Genomic DNA, 25,794 nt, shown 5'->3' on the forward strand with positions numbered 1-25,794 from the left:
TTCTTCCCCCACTCGTGAACAAGATCCCAAGATACTTAAACTCCTCCACTTGAGGCAGGAACTCCCCTCCAACCTGAAGAGGACAAGCCACCCTTTTCCGGTCGAGAACCATGGCCTCGGACTTGGAGGAGCCGATCCTGATCCCAGCCGCTTCCCACTCGGCTGCGCCAGTGCATGCTGTGGTTCTTGGCTAGATGGGGCCAGCTGGACCACCTCATCTGCAAATAGAAGAGACAAAATCCTCTGGTCCCCAAACCAGACTCCCTCCGGCCCTTGGCTGCGCCTAGAAATCCTGTCCATAAAAGTTATGAACAGGACCGGTGAGAAAGGGCAGCCCTGCTGGAGTCCAACATGCACTGGGAACAGATCCGACTTAGTGCCGGCAATGCCAACCAAACTCCTGCTCCGCTTGTACAGGGACCGGATGGCCCCTAGTAAAGGGCCCCCGATTCCATACTCCTGGAGCACCCCCCACAGGGCATCACGAGGGACACAGTCGAATGCTTTCTCCAGGTCCACAAAACACATGTGGGCAAACTCCCATGAACCCTCGAGTACCTTGTAGAGCTGGTCCAGTGTTCCACGGCCGGATAGAAAACCACACTGCTCCTCCTGAAGCCAAAGTTCGACTATCGGCCTTACCAGGGAGGCTGAGGAGTGTGATCCCCCTGTAGTTGGAACACACCCTCCAGTCACCCTTCTTATGAAGGGGGACCACCACCCCAGTCTGCCAGTCCAGATGTACTGTAGTCCTTCTCCAGGGCCTCACTGAACTCCTCCCAGGCCCAAGTTTTTAACTCTGCTCGGGCCGTGGCACGCTTGGCCTCACGGTAACCGTCAGCCACCTCAGGAGTCCCACAAGCCAACCACAGCCAATAAGACTCCTTCTTCAGCTTGACAACGTCCCTTACTGCCAGTGTCCACCACCAGGTTCGGGGATTGCTGCCGCGACAGGCACCGCAGTCCGTACGGCTGCAGCTACGGGCGGCAGCATCAACAATAGATGCCGAGAACATGGTCCACTCGGACTCTGTCACCAACATCCCTTAGTGGATGCGACCCTCTCATCCACTTCATTTCCCATTTTTTGTTAATATTTTTATGGATAATTATCGATTTTTCTTTAATAGCTCCCAGGTCATGCGAAAAAAAGACTTTATATCGGTTCTGATTTGTGATATTGTACTTGACTTACGAGACACCAATTTTTAGTCATTTTAATACATTTCCTTTTTTTATTACTATTTTTATGATTAAAAAAAATATGAATTACCTTACCAATAGCTATCAGTGTGGCTAAATTAAAATAATTATATAGAGGTTTCCTATAATGTGTCTGTTGTGCTGATCAATTTTCCCATGCAGTTTTGCCCATTGTTGTCTACTGGGGGGTGTTTTCCACCTAACGCTAAAGACATTATGAAACAGCTTTGACAAACAATGAGTTAAAATAATATTCTATATTGTTCTTATAGTCTGATTTTGAAAGGTGCCTATATGATTTTAATAAATTAGTTGGAAAGTCACTTTTGATGAAAACCAAAAGTCCTAAGATTGGGAGACTAGGGATTAATACCCAAAATAAATGGGAATCATATTGAATCATTAATTACATTAGTTTGTAAATGAGATTTGAGCACAATTATTATTTATAGTGATATAAAAAAGTATTTGCCCTTCTACAGATTTCGTCTGGGTGTTTTTTTCATACTTAAATGTTTCAGATCCCTGAGCAATTTTTTTATGACAGACAGACCTTAATATTTAAATTAATTATGCAAATTTGTTTAATTGTAAATCTTAAAGAAAACAAATTCCACTTGGGCCCATGTGAAATGACATCCTTGGTGCCAGCAGCAGTCATCAATGTAGGCGAAAACTGAGTCTCTTACATCACTGTAAAATAATTTTGGCCTTCTCTTCAGCCACACTGGAGAGTTTTCCTACATAAATGGCCAGTAAAAGATACAATTTCAGCATCTTAGTTAATTTTATTTAGCGACTTTTGTTTGAGCCATTCAGAGGTGGACTTATTGGTGTGCTTAAGATCACTGCACTGCTATACAGTCCAAGTGAGTTTGAGTTTAAGGTGACGAACTGATGGTGGGACAATCTCCTTCAGGATTTGATGGTAGAGAGCAGAATTCAATGCTACATCAATTACAGCAAGCCCTCTAGGTCCTTAAACTTCAAAGAAGCAACAGGCTACCACACATACACCAACATGTTTTACTATCAGAATCATGTCCTTACTGTGGTAATTTAAAACTTAATTTAAAAGAACCCACACCTTTAAAAAAGTTTTAACATTGCCTCATAAGTCCATGGAATATTTTACCTTTGTCTGAATCTGCAGGCTAGAGTAGAGTAAAAAGTAGAGTAAAACTGCAGTGTCTCATTACTCAAGAACACTTAACACAGTTCAGCAATTATTTGAACCCTATACTTCACTTTTTTAAATCACAAAATGATCTCATTTAATTTTAATGGTTTCACATTTGTCTTTGGAACATGGTGCTAGTATGCCAGCAGAGATGCTGAACATACAAAACACAATTTAGGAGATGGTTGTAAGAATCAGACAAATGTTTACCTGTGATATGGATATTTTTCACACAACAAACCCAGTTTATTTGTGTTTTAATCCTTCTCAGACAAAATGATTAAGTGACTTCCTTTCAGTTTTGTGCAAAACAAGCTGGATGATTGGCCAGTTCACCATTTGGTTTTGTTCCAAGCAAAACTGAACAACAAGGCACCCCTTTTAGATTATTGTTTTTTATAGAAATCATCAAAATTGTGTCAATATTAATAAAACAGTGCCCCTCATCATTTTAGCCCCATCATCTTATTGTTTAACTCTCCTTTCATTATGGAACTTTTTGCATTGGGTGCTTGTGTGCAGAGCACCTCTGTTGTGTAATTACTCAGGAATCTTTATTTAGAAATGATCAACTGAGTTTGTAGTCTGAAGCTAAAGAAAATCTCTCCTGAGCAAGCTGTTCAAAGCCTCCCAGTGGGGCAGACAGTTTTTTATGTACCATGATCTGTGCAGCTGAGAACATTCATGGTCTTTATTCTCTGCTCAAGATCCTTTTTCTTTCCCTGATTCTCAATTTCACACCATTCTTTCTCACAGCATAAAGGGTGGCGAGGCAAGGTGACATTTAAAAAGTGCATTTCCAACTCTGCTCAGTCGATCTGTTCTTTTTCCTTAAAGACAGCCACATACACATCTGTCTACACACTGCCCTGGCAGGGTGCAGATGGAGAGGGCACATCCTACACTCACCTTTTCTCTGCCCACTGACAATGATGTCTGTGGCTACCACTATGCTTGTGACCTCTGGTCTCCTAAGTGACACTGGCTGACTTTCTTGTAACCCAAAGGGCCCATTAAGAGTCAAAATCAACAGCAGATCTGTCACATGAACTTCTGTGATGAGCTGTTGGACTTCCCAGTCCCTGCATTTCCCAATGAAAGGTTGTCGGCATCTGTGTCAAGATGATCGATTAGTAGATAGTCCCAAAACCTGATTGCTTTACTGCATCTTTGTCGATAAACTGATTCAAACTGGACCACAAGCTGCTGTTTCCCTTTAAGGAGGTGTTTATTGTATGCTTGCAACTTGAATGGGTAGATATGTGCTGGATACAGATCTGAGTCATTTAAGATTAGGCATTTGTCGACACAGTCCTAGTCAGTTACTTCAATACAATCAATATCATGCATATGTTTGAAAGTGTAGTAGCTTTAAAGTTCAGTAAACTAAAAAAAAACTACATACTTATATTAGTTTTTTGAATGTGACTGCTCACTCACATGACATCCAGAGACGCCCCCTGTTTTCAGTCTGTCTAGCTAAAGGGTGACAATTAGCTTTGTCACAAAGCCCTTACTGTTTCAATATGCACATAAACATCCAATCCATTAAATGTTTCTGCTGATGGCTTGTGAACACCAGAGAAGAATTGTGCTCAAGGACTTGTTGAAGGTTGCTGTGCCGATCTGTGATTGCTGTGTAAATCAATTATAGCAGCACCACCTTGAGAGGATGCTGTCAGCCAGCACTAAGCACTACTTCCGAGCCCAAATGTGCGATTTGAATCGTGATTAAATGTTAAGCATTGCATTCAGACCTGTAAACGCAAAGCATTCTCACACTGCCTCAAACTACTACCATGCTTACAGTCAAATGTGCTTTCAACTCACTATTAGTAAGAAGAATGCTATTAATCAAGACGCAGTGTTTGGCACAGTTCAGGAATTGTCTGTATGATGGGATATTATTTGTACCTTAAAGAGGCGAGCTTAAAATTACTCCAAGGCAAGATCTCAAAAAGTCTTTGCTCCTTTGCATTCATCATTTTATGTCTTTTAACTACCTGAGCGTCATTTTGGCCAAAAAAGGTTGACACATTGATGAATCTCTGCATCATCCTGCTGACAGCAGCAGGACTCTGGCCAGGTGCACACCAATGCTGTTGTGGAACAAAGACAGGTATGAAGAGGATGCTGAAAGGGTGAGGGATGTATTTGGGACATGGATTCATGGATTGTGAAAGAATAAATAGAAAGGCTGAATGAAAGAGAGGTGTCTTAAGGGACAAGAGGAAAGGGTAGAAAGAGATGAAGAGAAAGCGAGCAAAGCCAGGTGAAGTTGTTTTTCGTCTTCTGAGGGAAAGGGAGGTGTGTTTTGTCAGCTCAAACAGACCGAGGGTTATCTGTCTCCCCCAGCTGTGCCACCCAGCTGTCACAAACCCCTTTGCCTCGTCTCAGTCCTGGCATCCTGGCACTGAGCTCCATCTGCCCACCATTATCTCCCTGTGTGTGCTTTTCAGATTTACCTGACTTTTCACTCTGAGATTATTAGTATGGAAATTTGCGTTTTGAGGTAAACAAAGATGCGTGTCAACATTTCCTCATCTGCACCTTCAAGACAAATAAGTTCCCTTCTAGCTGGTGACCATCCACTACCCATCCATGTTCTTCTGTCATGTTCTGCTGCCATGTTCTTCTGCCTTGTAATTATTTAGTTTCTGTAAAATCAAGGCAAATACTAAATGTGTCTGTCGTCATTTCCTGGTGGAAGTCACACACCAGGCCAATCTGTAGTCCCCACTGCTTCTCCCACCACCCCAGCCCCGCCGGGTAGGAGCCTCAATTACCCAGAGTCTATAACTGCAAACAGGCACTTTGCAGCCAACCACCTGTGACTTGGACTAAGGGAAGCTCCGGCTGGAGCATGAAGGAGAACAGCCAAGCCACAGGCTGGGCAGCCAACCACTGATTAAGGGAATCAGTATTGATTAAAGGAGCAGGGGACATCTGGAATGGACCGATTTATGTCCCCACATCAATTATTCAAATGGATTGCACCGAATTGGATTAGAGGACAATCTTCCTCCCATCATTTCCACCCCTATGCAATCTGCACCCTCTCAGCAAGCCGTCATCACAAGTCTCCAGACAAGTCAACCCAGTGAATGACAAACTTTTAGCTCAAGCTGGGAATATGCATGCACAGACAAGCCAGAAAGGGACAGGTGCTGGGCTGTTAATGAGCAAACAGTGAGAAAAGCAAACAGCTAAAATACTGCAGTGCTCAAATTTTCACCTATTGAACCAAGGATGTGATGTTTGAAGCTCCACTGCTCTGCTGATCGCGCTTTAGGTTTACTACATGGACAGTTACCTGATTTATATGGGCTCAGGGAGGTGTTAAATTAAATAACTGGGTAAAATCACTCGGCTCTTTACCAGTTTTCAGTAAAAAGGTGCATTAAAACACTTGCAGGACAAGGTTCCTTTTATTCTTTCAGTAATGGATCACTGGCTAATGCCTAAAGCCAATTGTTGGCCCACACTGGGTTGTTAGATTTGTTTCTCAGTTTGCCCTTCTGTCTCTGTGTTGACATCTTGAGGGCTTGAACATGGCACAGAATGGTGCATCCTGCTGCATTCTGAGCCAGAGGATTATTCATATTCATAATGTTGTTGCTGCAGAAGCTGCGAAAACGTGTGCTGCTATGTTCACTTATGGTGAGTCACTGTTGGCTGGGGTGTTTGTTCCAATGCTTTGTGTGGGTGTGTGCCTGCTGGGACTCCTCTTTGTGGATCCCACAGCAGTCGCCTCACAGAAACCAGAGCTCACATCGAGTACAGCTGATGGGCTCCTGTCCAGTGCAAGAAGGCTAAACATGATAGCAATGTGCCTGAAGCAGCAACAGCAGTACACAGGTGGCTGGGGATGATAGAGCAGTGCCCTTTGTCTGCAGCCCTAACAGAAAATCAGATACCTCTCATATTAAAGGAATATTTCACAAATGAACACACGCAATGTTGGCATTTTACTCAAGACCTGCAATGTATCTGTGCATTTTATTATTGCTTATTTTGCATTATTTTGTCTGTATCCTAAAATTGAGTACTTTTTGCAGAAGTACATTTGTGTCACGCAGATGAGCAATTTCCACATTTTTATAAAAGGTAACTTCTCAGTAAATACCATTTTGGGTTTTCATGAGCTGTATGCCAAAATCATCCGTATTAAGACAATAAAAGACCTGAAATATTTCAGTTAGTGTGCAATGAATCTAAAATATATGAATGTTAAATTTGCATCATGACATTTTGGAAAATAATGAACTTTATCACAATATGCTAATATTTTGAGAAGGACCTGTATATAAAGCTGCACATAGGACTGCTTGACTGCAACAATTGCTTGGGTAACTGAGCTTCTCAAGTGTAGACTGGAGCTGGACAGCTGGATGGACTTTTACTGCCCTTTATACCCACATCTGATTTAGATCTTAGTGATCAAAATACTGAATCTCAGACAGAGATGGACTTATCGTGATGATGGAGAAGAGTGGGGGAAATGTGAGTTAATTGTCATCGATTATAAATATTCAGTGATATCATGGCAACTTCTTTTTTTTCCCTAATAAACCGAAGCCCTAACTTCTTTTTTATTTGTTTTGCAAATAACACCAACGTTCCTCTTAGTACCACAGAAGGCAGCTCAGATACCACCAGTGTTACTGGTAACACAGTTTGGGAATCAAAGAATTAGATTAAATATATAGCATGTCCTGTAAAAACTGTGAAAAACTGGAACTTATTGATTTTACACTCAGAAGAGTTTGGATCACCATTACATTGCCGTTTCTGAATGACGTTGGTTAAAGAGCATTAGTATTTCTAGTTTTACATGTTTGGCCTGTGTCATATATCTTAGTTTGGAGAACAGCCACGAGAGAAAAATAAATATCTGGGATATTGAGAAATGTAGAAAACTGGGCTGGAAGATATGTGACCCATGACAATTCATTGTGCGCTGTTGTAGCAGTAATCAGGAGGCACAACATGGCTCTTCTTAAATAATACTATGGAGCAAGGGTTAGTTGTGTAGTCAAATGCAGACATGTTATTGAGACCTGACCCTGATTTCATCAATGGGAAATTAGCTTCTAACAAACAAAGCCACTCCTTAAGGTCACTGCACATTCTCCAGTCGCATGGCGCATATGTTCAGCTCAGATGGGTTCATCATGGTCAGTGTGACAGAACCACACAGTCCACAGGGAGGTGAATTTTAGAGAATTCACCTCACTTTCTGCATTGCAGTACCAATTCTAGCTGTCACCACCATGCTTGACAATTGGTACAGTGTTCTTATATGATGAAAAACTCACCTGTGACTCCTCCAAACAGTTAAACTGAGGTTTACACCTTGGCCTTACCAAATTGCAAACCTCAACTGTGTGAAAATGTTAAGGCTTTACTGAAGAACCAAGTTTGTACTTAAAAAGCAACTGGTTTAAATGAAATGATAAGAACAGTGTCATATATACAGGAACAATCTTGTTTGTGAATACAAAAAAAGTTTAGTCGAGATGTAATTTGCTAAAGGACATTTGGCCTAATATTTGTGTGGGTTTGTATATATTTGCACCTCTATGTATAACTTTGATCATGTGTGGACAAGAGAAAATCTACAATAAATTCAAACTTGTGCATCCAATTCTTTGGAGAAATGCTTGAAGTTGTGTAATATTTGCAACCCAGAAAAAAGGAAGTTTAAATAAATCAAAAATGTCCAAATTTAATTAGATTCATGTCCATAATTGTGTATACAATTTCTGTGAACATATCTGTATAAAATTCAATAATGATATTACTGCACCAAGACTTAGAAATAGAAGGTCTGATATTGTTGCATGTTTCTATGCTAATTTCTAACAAATACTTCAAAACCTGAACTGAAATGCTAAATGAGAGTAAAATGTCCATTGCTGTTGTAGCTTAAAGATATTTCCATGTTAATGGGATTCTTTGAATTGTACCCATCTGTTGTACAGCTATAATCTATTACCAGCAGGAGGAACGTGTCGGGCATGTAAGCAGACAATGAAGTAAAAATAAATTCTATGTTCTCCTCAACCAGATAATCAATTTGCTGTGTTGTATAGGCTCACGCTGCTTTGGTAATTTGTGTTTTGGTGAGAAAATTTGGCACTAGAACCCAGGGAGCAAATACGCAGCTTAGAAGGAACTGCATGGTTATTGATCAGGAAGTGGAATGGGAGGCAAGATTTGTTGAGACCATAAAGAAGTGTCTTAATGTATGTGTTAGGGAAGCAGAGATGCTGTTTAGCATAACTGGATGTATCTTGTCTCTTGAATCTGTCTATTTAAGGTTGTCCCACCCATTATTTTTTTATCAATACAGGTCATCATAAGTACTTTCACCCCTTATTAGCCCGTCACACAGTTGATAGGGGGGAAATACTTCAGGTCATGTGCTGAAGAATAGCCACGGTCTTGTTTATTTTCAGTTATTCCACTAGTATGACTCAGCAGGCTACTTTATATTTCAGTCTTTTTACTGAAATGCTTGACAGATTTGTATCTTCTTCCTCCATCTGTAGTCTAATCTTTTTTTCTGTATGTAACATTGTGATTCTGATTTCTGTCCTCCTTCCACCATAAACACAAATGTTTACAGAAACAGAACAGACGGAGGAGAATGCACCAATATATCAGAAATTGCTCCCATCTGCTTGTGATTGCAGTTGTCAATAACCGAGTCCACAGCTGAAATTAAACCCTTCACAGAGTGTCCAAGCTGAACTGCTGTCATCAGTTCATCCATCCTGCCTGTCTAGCATTCAGTTGTGAGGCAAAATGCACAAAGAACGTCATTCTAAAACTCCAAATCAAATAAGTTTTAATATTTTTTTTCAGAGGAAATGAAACACCATTCATGAAGACTGTTCATAGCCATCCATCTAAACTGACTAGGAGAGGACTGAATACAGAAAAAGCCAAGAGGCCAATGATTGTTCTGGATGGGCTGTGAAGAGATCCACAGCAAGTGGATCAGTGGTGAACTCCCCGAATCTGGTCTTCATGAGAGAGGAGCAAGAGACAAGCCACAAAACTCCCATTTGCAGTTTGCCACAAGATATGTAGTAGGCACTGCATATATTTGGAAGCAGGTGCTATGATCAGAATGCCAACAAAATTGAGCTTCTTGCGTACCTGCAACATGCTTAACAAGCAAGACACATCAGTACGATCACATAATGCCCACTATGATACATGGTGGTGGCAGTATAATGGTGTGGGGATGCTGTTCTTCAACATGGACTGGAAAGCGGCTCAGAGTGATGGGAAGATGGATGGATCTAAATACAGGGCAATCGTGGTCAAGACAGTCATACAGTCAGAGCTACAAAAGGAAGGATTTTGATCAAAGCATATCCATTCATTAGAGTGACCCTGTCAAAGTCCATCTAATCCAATTTAGAATCTGTGTAAAGATATTAAATTGCTGTTCACAGATGCTCTGCATCCAAACTGAGCTTGAGTTATTTTGAAAAGAACAAACACAAAATGTCATTCTGTAGATGTGCAAAGCTTTTACAGACAAACCCCAACTCGCTTGCAGCTGTAACTACATCAACTAGTGATTCTACAAATTAACTATGCCTCAGTATGCATGCCTCACTTTTCAGAAAAAACATTTTTAAAACCATATATCATTTTCCTTCTAATTTACAATGATGCTGTAATTTGTGTTGGAATGTCAGATTAAACATGATGAGGTTTTAGGCTCTAACATGATATTTATATATTAAAATTTTCAGAGGTATGACTATATTTGCAATGTGTTGAGGATTAGTTTGCAATTTTCATCTTTTATATTCAGCTTAGAGTTACAAAGTGGTTTGAAGTCTGTAAAAAGAGTGCACATTCACCATCCTGTAACCTTTTCAAGTAGAAGAGTGAAATGCTTAAAAAAAAAGATTGACGCTCTTAGCACCTTCAATCATTTGACACCTCTGAAACCCCCCCCTTCTCCCATCTTTTAAGTCCAAAAGCCAAGATGCATCACTAACATCTGACAGGCTGCTACCATTAGCCCGCCACAACCATTAATAAGCATGAAGTGTTTTTATACTCAGAGAAAACGATAAGCACACTTATTGTAAATAATGGACATCAAATTTACTTTTACCTTCTCCATACGTCAACATAATGTTAAGAGCAAGCTGCTTTGGATCCTTCATTTCCTCATGTTGTTTTGTCATCACATGAGTTTCTTTCCTGGAGAACTTTGACACAACTGATGGAGTGATATTTGTCTTTTGTATTGCTGTGTTGAGAGTAAATGTAATATTTTCTTTCTCTTGAAGATGAGTCTTTTAAACTTTTGAATGAATGTAGGTGAAGTCTCTAAAGCAGTAGGTTTAGCCTTATTGATAATCTTGTTCTCCTCTCTTCCTTCATCCATCACTCCATCCCCATGGAAGCAGACCTTCAAACCTTGTATTTTAAACTCCACAGCCATATTTTTTTGTGGGTGTGGATATTTGATGTGTGTGGATTTGATGGCAGTGTGGGGGTTTGAGGTTAAAGGGCTGTCGTGATCATAGGAGTGTGGAAAGCTACCCTGGTGCAAAGCAATCATAGCCAGCTCTCTATCATCCTCCCCCCTCCACTATCAATCCAACCCCTCTCCACCCGCCACCCCTCAGAGGTGCCTCTCGTGTCCCCTCCATTATTCCCAGCTCACCAGTCAGAAAATTAGGGTAAAACTCGGCAGGCCTTCCTCCTCTTGCTAACTCTCCTCCTCTCTGTCCTCCCACCTTTCCTCCTCCTATTTTTCACCCATTACTCCCAGTTCACTGGTTGGTATATGGAGGGTGACTGTGGGCCAATTCAATCTCTCATCCCCGTCAACCACTCAGTCTGCAGGAGTGCCGCAGCCTCCTGTCTATATTTACCCATCCAGCAAGTTGTCTCTCCATTTTCTGCACCTCACACCCCCCTGCCCTCCTTAGCTTCACCATACTCTTTGGAATTTGTCAATTTTGCTGCTAACATCTGACTTTTTTACTAGCCCTGTTTCTCCCAAGGAAGGTATATCTAAATTGGTATGTCAATGGGTTTACCATGCAGGTTGTCAACAGTTGTGTGTTTTGAAAGATAACATATTGATGAGGAAAATGTTAAATAATCAAATCTTGTATTTTAACTGCCTTTGATGTGGTGGGTACAGTAGCGTAGATGTACAGTAATTAAAATAAACAATTTATTGTGCTGTTTACAGTTGAACTCTGCCATACGCAGTGATTACCTAAAGCGCCTCATAATTATAGGTTCAGTTAATCTTTACCAGTGCTGCAGATTCCTAATCATGTTACCTGCATTCCTCGTATTGCAGTGACCAGGGTTGAATTATGCCAGGAAACGCCTCATTAAAACAGTAGAGATTTGTTTTATCTGTCTCTTGACAGTGAAGCCCCAGGAAATAAATTCAGATTCCTTCCATCCTACGATATGATGCATGTCTCTGTTTGTTTTAACCGATACCAGAACTTGCTTAAATAGTTCAGAGGTACAGTTTAAATACACTTGCCTTCGGCATGAATGCAACAATAAAACTGTGCCTCTAATTCAATTTAATTTAATGATTTATCTGGACAGTTTTGGTTGTGCTGGACAATACAACAAACAACTTCGCAGACTTAAAAATAGGATCTATGTGAAAAAGTTTAAATTCAGTTTAGATTTTTTTGCAATCTAGAGTGGGTTAGAATTATACAAATAAGCTCAAATGTATTAATAAACTGGACTATAATTTGGGTAAATGTTTCTTGGTCCCCAGTTTGCAGAGAAACTATATGCCTTTTACAGCTGTCTGCAAGGTTCTGGCCTCATTCTGGCAGAATAGTTTGACAACTTGAAGTGGTAGAGCTTGTTTCCATTGGAGGCTTTTAAGCGTAGTCCATAATGTTTTAGAGAATTGAAGTCTGTGCCAATCTTTAATGTTAGCTTTTTTTTCATTCCCTATACAGTTTGGATATACATCAAAGCCTGATGTTGATTCCTCCTTATTGTCAATGTGGCCAAAAAAGCTCAATCTTTGTTAGATATGACTAAAAAAACAAATCTTTATATCTTAGAAAAGGTCCATAATAAATTCAAACTTAGGCACACAACTGTTTTTGAATATGACTAAAGTTGTATAATGAGTAAATCCTGGAAGAAGAACAGTTCAAATGCCTACTTAAAATCCCAACATTTATTTCCCACCCGTGATTACTGCATGTATGCTGTTTAATGCTGATGTATTTTAAAATGCTCTGTTGGATAAATGGTCTGTAAAAGGTAGATTCACCTTGAATCCTGGAGCAAACTGGTTGCATCTAACTGCTGCAAGTGCATGATATTTCTAAAATACATACTTGATTGATCATTTGTCTAAAATTAAAGTCTGAATTCATGTGTTTATGACCTTTTTACCTTTTGATCAATACAGTTCAGTCTGTCTATAGCACCCTAACCGTTAATGGTACTGATAATAAAATCAGAGTAAATCCAATAGTATACATTTTTGGAAAGCTACTCTTATTCTGTGCCATGGTAGATGTTCTCAGTTGTGCTAAATAAAAGTTAACAGGGGAGAAAACAAATGTGAGCTGAAAGGAATTTTCATTTATAGGAACAGCATTTGTATTTATGTTTTGTTGAAGTTATGTATAGTATACTGTCATTTTAAGCCTAGTAGGAGTTAGGTTTTGTTCATGAAGGTTCTAGTTTAAATGCTGGAGTTTTTGTGCTTTTCAGGGGACTTTTATCAGCAGTGGTCTAGATCTTGACATCTCCAGAAATGGCATGATGCTTCAGCTGCTCACACATCTGGACTGTGAGCCTGTCCCAAAGGTAGGCTGTATCTTTAACGTTTACTACCATTTATGTACTTTAATAGAAAAATGCAATTGAATCGCAGCTCCAATTCCTTAAACTCAAACGTCAATGGACTGTACAAATTGAGGCAATAAGCAAAAACTAGTCAGCCTTTCGTTTCATAATAAAGTTTATTCTATATTACAAATAGTATTTTGTTCTTGACTGCAAAATAGGAATGCATTATATTTACATACACAGGTATACAATTAATTATAACAAAGTTAGAGAAGCTCACCTTATAATCCCCCAGGTTTTGTTTTTATCTCTCAATAAGATACTCTTTATCATTCAGATATGATCTAGTAAAAGTCTTTTCTACCATGTTCGTATAACACCTGCGATAACACTGAGCTAGGAGGAAATTTATAATTCCTACAAAATGTTTGAAGGTGGAAACTTTATCTGTGCTCTTGGTAGCACAATGTGGCTACAAGCAGACAGCCTTTGTTGGAGGGTAAATGTTGAGCCAGGGAGAAAGGAAAGATGGGAAGTAGCACTGAGGAGAACGTTTTACATTGACATCCAAGAACTCAGCTTGTGCTTTATGTTATTTTTGTGTTTTTGGACCATATATGTAGGGGGAAAGAGGTCTTTACTGAAACTGTCAATATGCTATTTCACAAAACTGATATGTTGTCTAACTGCCTTTCTAAGTTGCAGTAGGTGAGCAGTTAATTTTACATATATACGTACATCTTGACAAGCTGGCTGGAAACTCAAATTTTCTTTAATTTTTTCCCTGATCAGTGAATGCACCAGATATAAGCAATAGCAGGTTGCACCAACAACAGCACTCTGCAGTTTGGAAGAAATTATTTTCTCTGGAGACATGTTGGCTGTTTGTTCAAGCTGCTACAACTTTGGGGGTTGCTTGTTGTTTTACTTTTGCAGTCTTGTCATGTAAAACGTTTCTACCTTCTGTAGGGATTCCACTCTGCATTTTTATAGCAGTAGTGCAAATCATGCTTATTGCTAAAATAAAATGGCAGTTTGAGATGTCAACTTCATAATTTTATTAGATTTGTAAATGTTTGCAGTCTTTTGAAAATTAGTTAAGGGTAAAACCCAGTTAGTAATGTTAGAAACTTTGCATCCAATATAAATAATTGATGACCATTCTTGGGAGGCTGGGAAGAAATATTTTGAAATTTTAAAATTGGTATCAGTAGGTCCAAGTTCCACAAAAACCTGAGATCAGTAATTATTCACAAAATTTTAGCATTTCTAGCTGAAAGGAATCCAGATTTCATTAAGGAAGCCATGTTTGTTGGTTTTAATCTGAAACTTTCTTCTGTGCTGCACTTGATACGTTTCTTTTCTGTCCAAGCTCAACAGATGGGTGGTGAATTAATCCACGCAGGGGTTGCATGTTTTTCTCAGCTAAACTTTTAACCACACAGGAGGCACTGATGGCCTGTAATGAAGGACATGGTAGACCCAGATTTCCCTAGTAGTTGCAGGAGGATATAAATATAATTGAGCAAGGCATTTCCGTTTCATACCATCCAAGTAGGTCAACATGCAAAGGTAAATATCTGTAATATTTAGCAACTACCACTTCACAAAAACTGTGGGTTTGAGATTCTGCCGGAGGCCAAACTAGATAAAGGTTCCACCTTAAACAACAGTTTTTCTTACATGAACAGTCCACCTTTCCCATCTCGGTTCTTTCAAGCAAAAGAAAGATTAAAGAACACATCCACATCATCATTGCAAGGCTTAGTTTTCTTGTTTTTCACTTTTTTTTAAAATAAGTTTCTTAAATGGTTTATGTTTTACATGCGCTTAAAAAGCCAATAAAGGACCCAAGGTGGACCTAGGGTGGTCTTCACACATTCACATCACCACATGGGGCACGTTGTCAAGGCAAAAGAAAGGGCAGAGGTCAAAAGGTACGGAGGGCGCCTCCATCCTCGCTTTCAGTCGCTCTTTCACTCTCATGGTGCTGGCTTAGGTCCGACAAGTTGTAATTACTCTTCACGTCTGTGATGCTAAAACAGAATTTTGTTTCTTTTCTTTGAGGCTTGGCGAAGGCTGCCCCTGTCACCACTGAGGACAACTACACTAATACAGAAAGAGTGCCTCAACAGTTAATCAAGAAATTGGAGTTTTGCCATACGCAGCTAGCTACAATCTCCAATGCTTGTGCAAAACAGATAAGCTGTTAATGGAGGAGCCAGACAAAAAGGGCAGCTGGTGTGCCGAGAGCAGGGGAGACCGGGGAGGATCGGATCATGTTGCCCACGGAGCCTCTCACCTCGACACACTGAGGTCAGAAAAATCACATAGGCTTCTCAAAGTTCCAGTCACAATATGTTTTTGTCAGTCCCTCAGTGGCACTTTATAAATACATTTTGACCATTTTGAAAATTTCAAGCTCCTTTGGTTGACCAGCAAAGTCCATCTCATTTCATTTTTCCACATGAAAGTCTTAAATAATAACATCCTGGAAAAGACGTGCTACTCAGACAACAAAGCCCCTTTAGGTAGCAGTCAGCCATCTCTATGTTCAGTCATTCTTATATATTTACCCGTGCATCTCAGTCAGCTTTTCCCTTCAGCTCCTTCAGGGTTGGTGTGGATATCTGGGCAGCTGCTGATTTATTTTTTCTCTTGTGTATGTTTGTGTGTGCTTTGATAGATCATTGGAAGAGACTGCTCCTGGTGTTTGTCTTCCAGAGTTGGTTGTGTGCTTTTAAACAGAGGATCCAACTTGGGTGGGGCTCTAGTATTTGATCTAATAGCTTAATTTTGCAGTAGCCATAGAAGCCAAATGGAAGCAGAAATCATGAGCTTTTTTTTTTTTTTTTTGAAAGTACGCTAGGCAAGTAAAAAGGTGTAATGAGCTAAAGTCTGAGGACGCTCTGCTTTGTTTCAGGGAGGAAAAGTTCATAAGAGCAATATTCCTTTCCCACACCCCATCAGTCTTTCCTTAGGTACAACCCGAGCTACATTTAAAGAACACAAAAACATTCTAGGTTTGCCTGGATTTGACCCAGATTTCACGGATATGTATGCTTTGCTTGAAGGTACAGTGTAAACTTGGCAAACCGTTCTTGCATTAATTTTCTCCAGAGGTGTTCATTTGGCTTGCAGTCATCGTTCTTGATGTTTTCACTTGATGCCATGTGTTGAATCTAGAACTACATTAAACAGAACTGTAGATGATTTTTACCTTATCTATCCTATTTGTAAAAGTTCAACATATGGACACCCCTCAGTGTAAATTCTTGAAGGCAACATAATTTTTTTTCCTCTTTTAATCCAGCAGGGGGAAGATGCCAATATGGCCAGCTCTCAAGAAATCCCTCAATGAAGCTTCCCCCCTGTGATGAAGCTGAGGGACGCCCCACATTGCACTGCAGGAGACGCTGACCTTGGCTGCACACCACCCCTCACAAATATTCAGGTAAACTAGTCTATGCAGCTGTGTTGATGAGGAAAACAAAATGTCTCTCAGGGAGGAGGGAAGCAAAAAAAAGGGTTGAGGAAGAAGTAATCTCTGAAAAGTTGAGGGTGGAAGTCAGATGATGAAAAAACATGGGGACAGGTCTTCGCTCAGGCACAGCTCGGTTTCTGACAGGGTCTCTTCCCAGTGCACCCTGGGAAGTGCTGTCCTCAGCTCTCCAGACTCATGAAGGCCACCACCTGCTCTAGCTTGAAGGCCAGCCGCTGTTTCCTGGCTGCGTCGTCCTGCTCCAGTGCACACACAATCTGTTTGCAGGACAGGGAGGCAAACATGAAACATCCATATGTTTTCAGTTTAACAGTTATAAGGCAATCAGATATTATTGGTATTGTATTTCTTGTAAATCTTTGGAAAACAGTAATTTTTAAAATTTATTAAGTTTGGGCTTTAATGATTTATCTAAACCAGTGGTCCACCCACGTCATTTTTAGGGTGAACATCAATGATTTCTAAAAACTAGCATTGAATGCACGTTTAGCCACTTTTTTTTTTGGAGGAATTGGTCTTCTGGCTTGGGCCTAGCTTTTAACCACTTGAGTTATTGTCTTGTTGGAATACCTACTTGTGTCCAAGTTTTAACCATCTACACACGTGGACAAAATTGTTGGTACCCCTCGGTTAATGAAAGAAAAACCCACAATGGTCACAGAAATAACTTGAATCTGACAAAGGCAATAATGAATAAAAATTCTGCGAAAATGAACAAATGAAAGTCAGACATTTCTTTTCAAACATGCTTCAACAGAATTATTTAAAAAAATAAACAGGCCTGGACAAAAATTATGGTGCCCTTAATATTTTAAGGCAATTATTGCAATCAAATGATTCCTATAACTGTCAATGAGACTTCTGCACCTATCAGCAGGTATCTTGGCCCACTCCTCATGAGAAAACTGCTCCAGTTGTCTCAGGTTTGAAGGGTCCCTTTTCCAGACGGCATGTTTCAGCTCCTTCCAAAGATGCTCAATAGGATTTAGGTCAGGGTTCATAGAAGGCCACTTCAGAATAGTCCAATGATTTCCTCTTAGCCATTGTTGGGTGTTGTTAGCTGTGTGTTTTGGGTCATTATCTTGTTGCAAGACCCATGACCTGCGACTGAGACCAAGCTTTCTGACACTGGGCAGCACATTTCTCTCTAGAATCCCTTGATGGTTTTGAGATTTCATTGTACCCTGGACAGATTCAAGACACCCTGTGCCAGATGCAGCAAAGCAGGCCCAGAAGATAACAGAGCCTCCTCCATTTTCACAGTAGGGACAGTCTTCTTTTCTTCATATGCGATCATAGAGTTGATGTGCCTTGCCAACATGTAGTTTGGCAAATTCCAGGTTGGCTTTTTTATGATTTGTTTTCAACGGTGGTGTTCTCCTTGGTCGTCTCCCATTAAGTTCACTTTGCCTCAAACCCCCAGTCGGTCGTGGCAGATGGCCGCTCACACTGAGCCTGGTTCTGCTGGAGGTTTCTTCCTGTTAAAAGGGAGTTTTTCCTCTCCGCTGTCGCTACATGCATGCTTAGTATGAGGGATTGCTGCAAAGTCAACGCCAGTGACTGTCCACTGTCTCTACATGCTCATCCAGGAGGAGGGAATGCTGCAAGTCACTGACTGGATGCAATCTGCTGGGTTTCCTTAGATAGAAAAATCTTTTATCCAATTTGAATAAAAAGCTAACTCCGACTGCACTGTTCAACTGTTAGTATTAATTGGAATGTATGTACCTGACTGTTGTGAAGTGCCTTGAGACAACATGTGTTGTGAGTTGGCGTTATATAAATAAACTGAATTGAATTGAATTGAACGTCGGATGGTGCGATCTGACACTGATGTTCCTTGAGCTTGACGTTCACCTTTAATCTCTTTAGAAGTTTTTCTGGGCTCTTTTGTTACCGTTTGTATTTTCTGTCTCTTTGTTTTGTCATCAAATTTCCTCCTGTGGCCACGTCCAGGGAGGTTGGCTACAGTCCCATGGATCTTAAATATCTGAATAATATGTGCAACTGTAGTCACAGGAACATAAAGCTGCTTGGAGATGGTCTTATAACCTTTACCTTTAACATGCTTGTCTATAATTTTCTTTCTAATCTCATGAGACGACTCTTTCCTTCGCTTCCTCTGGTCCATGTTGAGTGTGGTACACACCATGTCACCAAACAGCACAGTGACTACCTGTAGCCCTATATATAGGCCCACTGACTGATTACAAGAACGTAGACACTTGTGATGCTAATTAATGGACACACCTTGAATTAACATGTCCCTTTGGTCACATTATTTTCAGGGGTACCATAATCTTTGTCCAGGACTGTTTCATGAGTTTATTTTTTAAATAATTGTTGAAGCATGTTTGAAAAGCAATGTCTGACTTTCATTTGTTCATTATTACCATTGTGAGAATCAAGTTATTTCGGTGACCATTGTGGGTTTTTCTTTCATTAACCGTGGGGTATCAACAATTTTGTCCACGTATGTGGCCGACAATTATTTAACACATCTAAATGGCTGAATTACATTTTTAGCTTGGTGTTGTTGGAACGCAGGCGCACCTAAAAGTTGCAGACCATGAACATTATTCTTCCACCACTGTGCTTCATAGACAAAAAGCCTTACTACTCAAACATTCTGCTCATTGTTTTGGCAAAATAACTTTATTTTTCTCTCATCTGACCATAAATTTGTACCTATCCAAGTGGGTCAGCATAATTTCCTTTGTGCTGTACGTTTGTAGTCAATGTTGATGTGACAGTTTGAGTTAGATTAGCCAATACTGACACAGTAAGGTTTTTTAACAGGTCAATGATCCTATTCACACATTAAAACAAATTTTGGAATGGCCCCACCTTAAACCTTATTAAAAATGTATCTAATAATCCTAAAATCTATGTTAATACCAGGAAGCAGACCAATAAAGCCAAAGGCCTCTATCAGGTCTGACAAGAGTTGTAAAATATGCAGTCAGAATTATACCAGAAGCTTGCTGATCCATTATTCATGTGTGGAGCAAAAATAACTTGCATTCACAGTGTCTCTGCAGGGTCTTAAAATGTTACAAATATGTTTATGTCAATCTTTAAAATTTTTTATTGACTATATTTGAGAAATGCACTCCAATTGTGCTTTATTTGTTTTCAGGAATTATGATGTTACTGATAATGCCATGTCAGGAAGAAAATATTAAGACTACCTGTGTGACAGCTGTTCAAGTTAGGTAATGTAAATATATATATCAGAATAATTAACTTATTTTTCCAAATTCATTCAGATCTTGGATTTAAAAATATTCAATTTAACATACTAAAAGTTTTTGAAAACTTATTACAGTTAATTGTAGGTGACTGTTGCACATACTATATAAATGTCTGCAGCGTATATGTTAATTTTCATGCTGCAAGAGTGTAATTTAATTATTTGTGTGGCAATTCTCCCTTTAAATTTAGGTTTTTTTCTTTAGCTATACAATATTGATTTGATTCTCTGAGAGTTATTGTGCAGCCTTGGAACTTAGGCACATTTAATTGGACAGATGTTAGTATCTGACTGACATGAAAGTTAAATGTCTCTATTAATTCTTTGTACAGGTGCATCTATTCTGTCTCTTATTTCAGACAGTAAAACTTACATAAGTTTTTTTACATATAGAAGTAAATATTTCAAGCCTTTATTTACTTTAATAATTGTTCAGATTTAGCTTTATTGCCAAGTTCGTGCACACAAACAAAGAATTTAACTCTAGTACACTTAGCTCTCAATGAATTTTTTTTTTGTCAACAAAAATGAAAATATATTTAAAATCTACATACACAAGTGACTTTACAAGAGAAGATAATGTGAGATTAGTCCAAGTATGCACGATGTTGTTCTGGAACTCTGATTGTCAACTCTTCATCAGAGAAAACGTTTATGTGCAGGGACCTGTTTTGTTGAAATGTGGAATTTTGTACTTCATGAGATGGCTTAGGAAGAACAGTCTCTGCTGGGCCTTCTTCCGAATATTGTCTATGTGTGAGAAGCGGGGGCAGTGTTCTCTAAAGTCCCCCAGCAGCTACACAGTCTTGAGTGGGTCAAGTTCAAGGTGGTTCTGGCCACACCAGTTTACCGGCCGTTCCACCTCCTGTCTGTAGGGGGACTCATCAATGACAGTGGTGCAAACTTCAGTAGTTCCACAGAAGGGTCTGTGGAGAGTACGCTCCCAAGTCTCACCTGCTGCTGCCAGTCCTTCAGGAAGTTGGTGATCCATTGACTGGTGGAGGATGTTTAGGTTAATGGTGTTGAGCTGAACTCAACAAACAGGATCCTTTATATGATTTAGTGGAGTTCAGTTGAGGTTTTCATACGTACTGTAGAAGTCATTCAGGCCAGGCAAAGATGCTGAGTGGGAAAAAGGGCTCCTGTAGGCAGTCAGGTTCTGTCTTTGTTTGAGAAGCTTTTCTTTAGCTTCTTGTCACTGCTTTGATCTACTTGTTCAGTTTGTTCCTGGCCTGTTTATACAGGGCCCACGCTGCATGAGCAGTTAGTCCCTTTTGTTGGCCAGGGAACGCACATTTGCCAGGTGGATAAATGATGGTGAAGACTGCTGACTTCCACAAGGAAGTAAGGCACAAAAGGTGATTGGTCACACAGTGCTGTATCCAAGCATGTTCATAGGAAGTTAGGTGGAAGGAAAAAGCGTGGTAGAAAATGTTGCAACAATCCATGGCCTTGAGAGGACTGTCAAGCAAAATCCACTGAAGAATATGGGGGAGCTTCATAAGGAGTAAACTGAGGCTGGAGTCAGCACATCAGGAGCTACAAATGTCACACCATAAGTAACCTGGAAGAAAAAGGACTGGACTGTTGTTCAGTGGGGGAAGAAGAGACATAGAATTCACGTCGGTCCACTACTTCATAGAGATGCTGATTTCATTTTCCAGCAGGACTTTGCACCTGCCTATACTACCAAAAGCTGGTTCAGTGACCATGATTTACTGTGCTTGATTGGCCGACAGACTCCCCTGACCTGAACCCCATAGAGAATCTATGAAATATTTTCAAGAGGAAGATGAGAGACACCAGACCCAACAATGCAGACAAGGCCACTATGAAAGCAACCTGGGCCATACCCCAGCAGAACCACAGGCTGATCTCCATGATGCAGATATTCATGCAGAAGTAAACCAAGTATTGAGTGCATAGAAAAGAACATACTTTTCAGAAGCCTGACATTTCTGAGTAAAATATCCTTTTTTTATCTTATGATATATTCTAATTTTGGGTCCTCAATATCTGTAAGTCCAAAAAAATACAAGGAAGAACAGCTTGAAATATTTCACTCTGTGTGTAAAAAAATCTATATGAGTTTCAAATGAGTGACAAAAATATTTAACTTTTTGATCTGTACCTATAGATTAAGGGTTTAACAGGAAATAATTATTTTGTTGATTTCTGAAATTCACAATATACAAAAATATTCAGGTATTTGTATTTTTTAATATGGGATTCATCTTTCTATGTGCTCCTGATATGCTTTTATACCTATATTTACATGATAGACCTATTTTTTGTACTGTAGTATGTAATTATTTGTGACCATCAGCAGCCCTATACTGTATTGAATATGTCAGGGCCTAATGAGTTTTTCTGAAACAAATGCAGTTAATCCAGTTTTTCCATTAATATCAATAACAGGATCAAAGATTGATCATACAAGGTCTTAGTAACACTGTGTACTTTAGTAGTGTAAGCAACAGTATTACATACCTCCTCGGTGTACTTTCCCACATAGGAGTAAATCTCACTGAGAGAGCTCATGGTGTTAAACTCATTCATGTGCATCCGTGACTGTTCTGCCAGGTAGGCATTCATGTCCTGGTCACTGATTGCTGGCATCTTATTAATGTCTGAGTAGTATCTGTTGAAAGACAAGAGGGAGCATAAACACTTAGAAAAACATTTAAGAACAAGGTGCTGCTATTTTTTTTACAGCTGCTCTCTCCTAATACATCTTTTTATAAGAGCCACATGTGTGTTTTAAGTAATGTGACAGATTTGAGCTTGCAGCACCACAACAGTAGACACATGCACACATGGCTCCATTAACTTAAAGGCAATCAGTCAATGTCAGCAACAGCTGTGTTTCCCATATCAGCTATGTTAATTAAAACTGCTTATTAACATACAAAATTCCTGTAGCTGCAGCCACTTGAGGACAGGCCTGCTGGATGGCTAAATAATTTTACAAGTATGTGTGTGTTTGAAGGTATCTGCCAGACGAGCTTTGAGAGCAAAGAAAAAAAGCAGGTGGGTGTTGCTCACAGAGGTTATGCTCACATCAACACCTGCTCAGTGTTGGGAGGCAGTAATGGTGAGCTCCTAGCAGGGGATTGTTTCAGCATTTTTATCCAGCCTTGAAGTGAAGTATTTGATTATTTTTACACAGATGTCTTTGCTACTTTCATGAGTACAGGTTTTAAAACAGTTTACACAGAAAATTAATTACAGTTTTAAGTTGCAGTGCCAGTTTGAACTGAGCAGTTTCCCAGTAGTTCACCCCCTTTACTTTGATACTAAATACCTGAATAAAATACAGTGCAACCAGTGTCCTATAAAAATCAGATTCATAAACATTACTGGATATAAGTACAGCTGTTCAGTGAGAGCTTCAGAGGTCTGTTAGAGAACATTAGTGAACAAACAGGTCAGGAATAACGTTTCTCTGGAGGGACTGCAGATATTCACAGCTCAGGTGAGAGAATCTGTTTATAGGACTACTCTTAGTTGTGCACTCCACAAATATATGAAAGATTTTAGAGACATTGTTAAAGCAATGCTAGAAGTCCCAGCAAACAGATGAATGCTTGATTAAGATAAGAAAATGTGAAATTTCAAAATTCTGTGTTGGAAAATGAAGACTGTACATAACCCTAAACACACCCTCCCTTTAGTAAAAACATGGGGGTGTTAAAAGGAAGGCACAAGAAGCCCCATTTGCTGGGTGCTACAAGGGAGAAAGAGCAAGTGTGTGGAAAAAGGTGCCATGGCCAGATGAGACCAAAATTGAACTTTTTGGCCTAAATGCAAAACGCTCAGATGTAGTGGGCTGGATTTAAGACAACAGCTTTGCTCAGAGCTATCTGACAGTCATAAATACTGCAAAACATTTTACAGTGTCCCATCTTTTATTTAGGATATCATTGGTAATAAAGAATGTGAAGTCTCAATTTTAACATTGCCACATTCTGCTGCCTGAACCTCTAATATTTTGTCTCTTTTTTCCACAATATGAGCCTCGGCACTGTCCCAACCAACTGATTTTTCCTGTGCTGCAGTTCTCATGCCCAAGGCTCTTCCATCCATCTTCACTGTGTTGTAATTTGGATGAGGCTTCACAGCTCATAGATCAGTGCTACAGTCACTCACTCTCCACCCATTCATTAAGTGCTCACCTCTCCACCCAGCTTTTGTAGCTGGGGATGTCCTTGGCATAAAGCAGCTTGTTGGAGGGTGAGTCTTTCCCAAGGCGGTGCTCTGAGGTGGAGCAGGAGTCCATGAAGGTCTGGGCCACCACGGACAGACAGGCATCTGTGATGCTGCTCTTATGGATGTCAAACACAAACTGGGGGTTCTTGATCACATTCACCCAGAAGCGCAGAGGTAGGCTGAAAAAAGGTGAGCGCAGAGAGTTTAGTGGTGAACTATTATAACCATACATAATTTGTACTTCACATGTTCTGTTGCAGCCAATTGTCTAAAATGAGATTGATGTAGGTTTCTATGAAATCTATGAATATGTAAAGTTTAAAACTTAAGTGATAATTTGCATTTCCATAGTTTTTAAAAGAACTTGTTGACAACTTAACTAATTGCTTGTAACCACATCTCTTGAAAAAAAAAAGAAAAAAAAGTGTTTTAGCTCAACAGCTACAGGTCCTTCTCAAAATATTAGCATATTGTGATAAAGTTCATTATTTTCCATAATGTCATGATGAAAATTTAACATTCATATATTTTAGATTCATTGCACACTAACTGAATTATTTCAGGTCTTTTATTGTCTTAATACGGATGATTGTGGCATACAGCTCATGAAAACCCAAAATTCCTATCTCACAAAATTAGCATATTTCATCCGACCAATAAAAGAAAAGTGTTTTTAATACAAAAAACGTCAACCTTCAAATAATCATGTACAGTTATGCACTCAATACTTGGTCGGGAATCCTTTGGCAGAAATGACTGCTTCAATGCGGCGTGGCATGGAGGCAATCAGCCTGTGGCACTGCTGAGGTCTTATGGAGGCCCAGGATGCTTCGATAGCGGCCTTTAGCTCATCCAGAGTGTTGGGTCTTGAGTCTCTCAACGTTCTCTTCACAATATCCCACAGATTCTCTATGGGGTTCAGGTCAGGAGAGTTGGCAGGCCAATTGAGGACAGTGATACCATGGTCAATAAACCATTTACCAGTGGTTTTGGCACTGTGAGCAGGTGCCAGGTCGTGCTGAAAAATGAAATCTTCATCTCCATAAAGCTTTCAGCAGATGGAAGCATGAAGTGCTCCAAAATCTCCTGATAGCTAGCTGCATTGACCCTGCCCTTGATAAAACACAGTGGACCAACACCAGCAGCTGACACGGCACCCCAGACCATCACTGACTGTGGGTACTTGACACTGGACTTCTGGCATTTTGGCATTTCCTTCTCCCCAGTCTTCCTCCAGACTCTGGCACCTTGATTTCCGAATGACATGCAGAATTTGCTTTCATCCGAAAAAAGTACTTTGGACCACTGAGCAACAGTCCAGTGCTGCTTCTCTGTAGCCCAGGTCAGGCGCTTCTGCCGCTGTTTGTGGTTCAAAAGTGGCTTGACCTGGGGAATGCGTCCCCTGTAGCCCATTTCCTGCACACGCCTGTGCACGGTGGCTCTGGATGTTTCTACTCCAGACTCAGTCCACTGCTTCCGCAGGTCCCCCAAGGTCTGGAATCAGCCCTTCTCCACAATCTTCCTCAGGGTCCGGTCTCCTCTTCTCGTTGTGCAGCGTTTTCTGCCACACCTTTTCCTTTCCACAGACTTCCCACTGAGGTGCCTTGA

At 40.1% G+C, this 25,794-nt stretch overlaps 1 protein-coding gene across 2 annotated transcripts in view; it reads right to left on the reverse strand.

Moving 5' to 3' along the window:
• Positions 1–13,376: 13,376 nt before the first annotated feature.
• The window catches only part of plxna4 (plexin A4), a 333,778-nt gene continuing 321,360 nt past the window's right edge, over positions 13,377–25,794 (reverse strand). For both annotated transcript variants that reach the window (XM_047389857.1, XM_047389856.1), the window contains exons 30-32: positions 24,153–24,365; positions 22,468–22,618; positions 13,377–16,981 (exon numbers count right to left, since the gene is read on the reverse strand). In XM_047389857.1, coding sequence (XP_047245813.1) covers positions 16,886–16,981; positions 22,468–22,618; positions 24,153–24,365 — 460 coding nt within the window. In that variant the 3' untranslated portion in view covers positions 13,377–16,885. The remainder of the gene's footprint in view (positions 16,982–22,467; positions 22,619–24,152; positions 24,366–25,794) is intronic.

This window comes from Girardinichthys multiradiatus, chromosome 17 (genome assembly GCF_021462225.1).
Source record: "Girardinichthys multiradiatus isolate DD_20200921_A chromosome 17, DD_fGirMul_XY1, whole genome shotgun sequence".
In the NCBI taxonomy this organism is placed as follows: Eukaryota; Metazoa; Chordata; class Actinopteri; order Cyprinodontiformes; family Goodeidae; genus Girardinichthys; species Girardinichthys multiradiatus.